General features: G+C 38.0%; 1 protein-coding gene across 1 annotated transcript in view; it reads left to right on the top strand.

Annotated features, from left to right (window-relative positions):
* Positions 1 to 2,081: 2,081 nt before the first annotated feature.
* The window catches only part of RAD21L1 (RAD21 cohesin complex component like 1), a 35,833-nt gene continuing 32,993 nt past the window's right edge, over positions 2,082 to 4,921 (top strand). Inside the window, exons 1-2 of the mRNA XM_042783613.1 lie at positions 2,082 to 2,225; positions 4,076 to 4,205. Coding sequence (XP_042639547.1) covers positions 2,082 to 2,225; positions 4,076 to 4,205 — 274 coding nt within the window. The remainder of the gene's footprint in view (positions 2,226 to 4,075; positions 4,206 to 4,921) is intronic.

The following is a 4,921-nucleotide window of genomic DNA, read 5'->3' as shown; positions in this document are numbered from 1 at the left end:
GCCTCTTCATCCCTGGGCGCGGGGGCACGGGCGCCTGCGATCACCCCTCTGGCTTCATTTCCCTCTCTGACAGGCACAGAGTACCCGATAAGCAAAGCAAGCACCGGCTTACTTGTGCATACTTACTGATCTGTAGTAAACAAACATTAGTAAGTAAGCACAAGTGCTTACTCTGCTTCCTGGGTTCTAGGTGCCTGTCAGGGATTGCAAATTTGAAAAGAGGCTTCTTTAGGAAGGTGCTATGGGGTTGGGAGAGGAACAGATGCCAGCTGTACCTAGAAGCAGAATCTTTGATGTGGAGAAAAAGTGTGAAATTGTTCACTGCAGATTACTAAACAACAACAACAACAAAAACTCACTGACCGAACACCGAGTCTATTGAGTAATCAGTCTGAGCATCTCGCCTTGAACTCTGAGGAGTCCTCTGGGGGGAGGGGGGACGCCTGATGTCCTTGCTCTTCACAACGGCCCTCATCTCCACAGCCCTGGAGGATCCCCTCAGGAAACCCTGGACCTTCCTTTTCCTCGCCTGCACCCTCCAATCGCTCCCCTGAAGGGTCTCGTCCTCTTTGACTCTCTCCTCACTCCCCATTTCGTTCTCCCTGAGCTTCTGCAGCCCGCTCTGTTCCTTCTGCCTCCCTCCCACCCTCTGCTCCCCACTTTGCACAGGGCCATCCTCCTGCCTTTCCTAGAGTTTTCTGCGAATTAGCACTTCCGTAGGCTCCCACATAGCTTTACTTTGCAAGAAGTTGCATCTAGCTAGAAATAACCCCCAGGACTTGCGGATTCCCCCCCCCCTTTTTTCCTTTTTGCTAATATATGCCCAGAAAATCAATGCCTCAGGAATATGAAATAACAGATTTTTCAAAAAGCACGTTACTCATCACACACCTGGGAACAATTAAAGCAGATAAAGGAACTTATTCTAAGAGACTGAAACAAACATACAGACTAGAAAGGAACAAAATGGAATCCAGGCAGGAACAAGCCATAAATATTAAATCTCTGTCACACTGGGGATGTGGCTTTGGTAGATTGCATAACCTTTAGTTTGGACCTGATGATTTGATTCTTGGGGTGGAAAAGAACATTGATCCAAGTTCACCTTAAATTGTTAAATCTGTGGCTGTTTTGTTTTTGTGTTCAGTTTGGTTCAATTTCCCCCTTTATCAGAAATTTAAGTGGGAAAGAAGCTTCTTCCATAAAGGCAGTTTAAGATTATTTAGATGTAAGCAATAATTTGATTCTTCTCTAGAAGTCACCCAAAGTGCTATATGGTCCCTTCTCATTTTTGACTTAATAATAGAGGCTTAAGATGTTACTCAGAATAGTATACTTTGTGGAAATGCGCATAAATCCCTCACTTTTATTTTAAGTGAAATGTTTTTCTTTTACCATTCATATTTCAAAACTTCTTAATTTGATTCTTGTTTTCTTTCTTGTCTTCTGATTATTTTCCTATAGTTTTTTGTTTTCATTTTCCACTTTATGATCCTTTGGAGATCCATTATTTCAACTTGAAAAATTAATACATTGTTGTATCAGGCAGAGCATTTAGAAGAGAACAAAGAAATTCAACACCTGGTTATAAATCAGTGTTCCAACAGCTCTCAAATTCTAAGTTTTAGAAGAAGTAATCTGTGTTTCCTTTTCTTCATTTGCCTGCCTTTTCTTATTGCATTGTTTTTTGCCTATTTCCACCTCCTATTTTTTCTAGTCTTCCTCTATTTATTTGACCATACTTAAAAGAAGAGAGTTCAAATCCTTTGTTGGATAAAGGAAATAAAATGTAAGAAGAGATCATCGATCCAGATACATTTAAACCAGGATGGTTCACGATCTAATAGAGCTCTGTCACTGCTTTGTAATTTTATATTCTAAATAAAGTTTTCTTTATGAGAAAATAACTTGAATTGGATAATACATTGGATTAGAAGATAATCTGAGTTATTTTTATAGAACTAATGAAAAAGTATTTTTGCTTACTATAAAATAGCACCAAAAGGTTTTTGTATTCAAATTTTAAATATCTTTTCATGTTCTCTCTACTTCATAAAATACAGCCAAGGAATATAGGCAACATGTTCTACACACACGTGCTTATGAGTAAGCGGGGGCCATTGGCCAAAATATGGCTTGCAGCTCACTGGGAAAAGAAACTCACAAAGGCCCATATATTTGAATGTAACCTAGAGATAACCATTGAAAAAATTCTTTCACCAAAGGTATGTTACTGATTAAAATGGGTTTGTATTTCGCATAACTTGTGGAGATGAATGGAACTGAAATATACACCATGAAAGATATTTCTAAGAACTTCTCAAATGGTCTCCTCTATTTTGAATCCTGTTATATTTGAACATAGCATATATTGGTTTTGTTGGTAATTAACTGTCATATGTTTATCGTAAATAGATTGGATCCTGAAGGCTAAAGGCCATGTTTTATACTATTATATATTTTGTCCTTTCTTATACCCTAACAAAATACTTTAAACATAGGGGGTACATATTTCTTAGAAAAGTAATTCATGAACTAATAAAGAGGACAGAAGAAAAAATATTGAATGTGAGTCAAAATATATGTGAAAACACTTCATAAACAATAAAGTACTTTATTCATTATAAAACAGTATACAGCTATTGGGAGCTCTGGTGGCATAATGCCTAAGGCACTTGACTGCTAACCAGAAGGCTGGTGGTTCAAACCCACCAGCCACTCCTCAGAAGGAAGGTTGGGCAATCTACTTCTGTAGAAATACCGCCTGGGAAACCCAAGGAGGGGTCACTATGAGCCCAATTGACTTGACAGCAGTGAGTTTGTTTTTTTGGTTTATACAACTATTATTAAGATTTACATTATAATTATTTAAATGATGTCACATTAATTAAATTTTTTTCTGTTTGAGAGAAAGATGAAATATAATTGAAAGCCTGTGAGTCAGGCAGTGAGCTAGAATTTATGTTCATTTGTTTATTTAATCCTAACAAAAACCCTATGATATGGGCTTATTTTAGTTCCAGTGAAGTGTGGTAGTTAAGATTGTGGCTTTTGAGTGGGTCACATTTTAATTTTAATTTTGGCTCCATCACTCAATAATAGTTGTTAAGTAGCATGTTCAAGGGAGCTCTGGTGGTGTAGTGCCTAAGGCATTTGACTGCTAACCAGAAGGCTGGCAGTTCAAACCCATGAGCCACTCTGTGGAAGGAAGGTTGGGCAATCTACTATTATTGAGTGATATCAGTATTTTTCATTTTGTAGATAGAGGTGGTTGTCAGAATTAAATTAATTAATGTATGAAAAGCAAAAGACCTGCATAAAATAAGTGTATACATTACAACCTGCAAATACCAGAACCTGAATAGGGTGGAAACCTGTCAAAGAAGAAAAACTAACATATTTTCCATTAAAACAAGCAGTGGAAAAGTGGTTAAGACTGTACCCTGTCAAAGGTGGAAAATTTGTGAGAGCCAGAAAAATAAGGCTGTCCTGTCGAATTCTGGCTCTCACAGGTTTTACTTTAATAAATTGTAGCCTTTATCAACATACTGAAGTTTGGGAAGGTTAAGTGACTCAGTCTCAGCAAATGACCCAAGGCTTGAACCCTAGCCTGCCTGACTCCAGAGTTTATAGTCTTCCCATAACACCGGTAGTAGTAAATGCCTCATTAAATTAATTATCTTCAGTGAATAAGAAAAAAAAGCTAATTAATCATTTTAAAAAGTGATGTAAAAGGTGATGTGAAATGCTTTTTGTGAGGTTTTTTTTTTTGCTGTAAATCCTAACCTCCATGCTTGTGGGTGTAATACCATTTGGAAATGGGCTGTCGTTGTTATGCTAATGAGGCAGGATTAGTGTGGGGTTTGAGTCAATCTGGTTTGGATTTTTTTTTGCTTTATTATTACTATTTTGTTTTTAAATTTTTGCAGTGTTTCCTCTGCAGTGGGAGGGGAAGGAAGGAAACACTGAAATGTCTTTTTTAAAGAGAAGAAATTCTTATGATTTCAGTAATTTTCAAAGAACAGTCTTATGGAACTACTTTTAAATATTCTAATACTTTAAAAATTATTGAAAGGTGAAAATTGCGCTTCGAACTTCAGGACACCTTCTTTTGGGAGTTGTTCGAATCTATAATAGGAAGGCAAAATATCTCTTGGCAGATTGCAGTGAAGCATTTCTTAAAATGAAGATGACATTTCGCCCAGGTATATGTACACTATTGATTGCCTCTTCCTGGTTTCCTTCTATATCTTTACTTTGGGTGGGCTCTTTTAATCAGCAGCATTCTATAATTTCAGAGTGAGTATAGTGAATGTAAGCTTCCTTTTGATTGAATCTAAGATTTAATGATTAAGAACAAATTGTACTCTTATCCTGTATTTGCAGAAAAAAGTCATGCTTTCCAAAACTTTCAATGTTCCTGCATATTTACATAAGAAATATACTTAAAGCCACCACATATGTGTAAGAAACTCTATTTGGTTTTTAATGGGAGATCTGGTGGCATTGTAGTTAAAGCATTTGGCTGCTAACCAAAAGGTTAGTGGTTTGAACCCACGGGTGCTCCATGGGAGAAAGATGGGGTAGTCTGCTTCCATAAAGATTTACAGCCTTGAAAACCCCATGAGGCCATTCTACTCTGTCCTAGAGGGTCACTATGAGTCAGAATTAACTCGATGGCAATGGGTTTAGTTTGGGTAGTTTGCTGTGAAGGAGCCCTGGTGGTGCAGTGGTTAAGCACTTGGCTGCCAGCTGGAAGGTGAGCAGTTTGAACCCACCAGCTGCTCCACAGAAGATATGTTGTTGTTGTTGTCATGTGCCGTCGAGTCAGACCTGACTCATAGCGACCCCCTCCTTGGGTTTCTGAGGTGGTATCACTACAGAAGTAGATTGCCCAACCTTCCTTCCAAGGAGTAGCTAG

The sequence above is a fragment of the Orycteropus afer genome, unplaced genomic scaffold (assembly GCF_000298275.1).
Source record: "Orycteropus afer afer isolate SDZICR_OR568_19922 unplaced genomic scaffold, OryAfe1.0 scaffold00020, whole genome shotgun sequence".
Classification (NCBI taxonomy): Eukaryota; Metazoa; Chordata; class Mammalia; order Tubulidentata; family Orycteropodidae; genus Orycteropus; species Orycteropus afer.
Note: the sequence above shows the minus strand (reverse complement) of the source record. Positions and strands in the feature narration are given on the sequence as shown.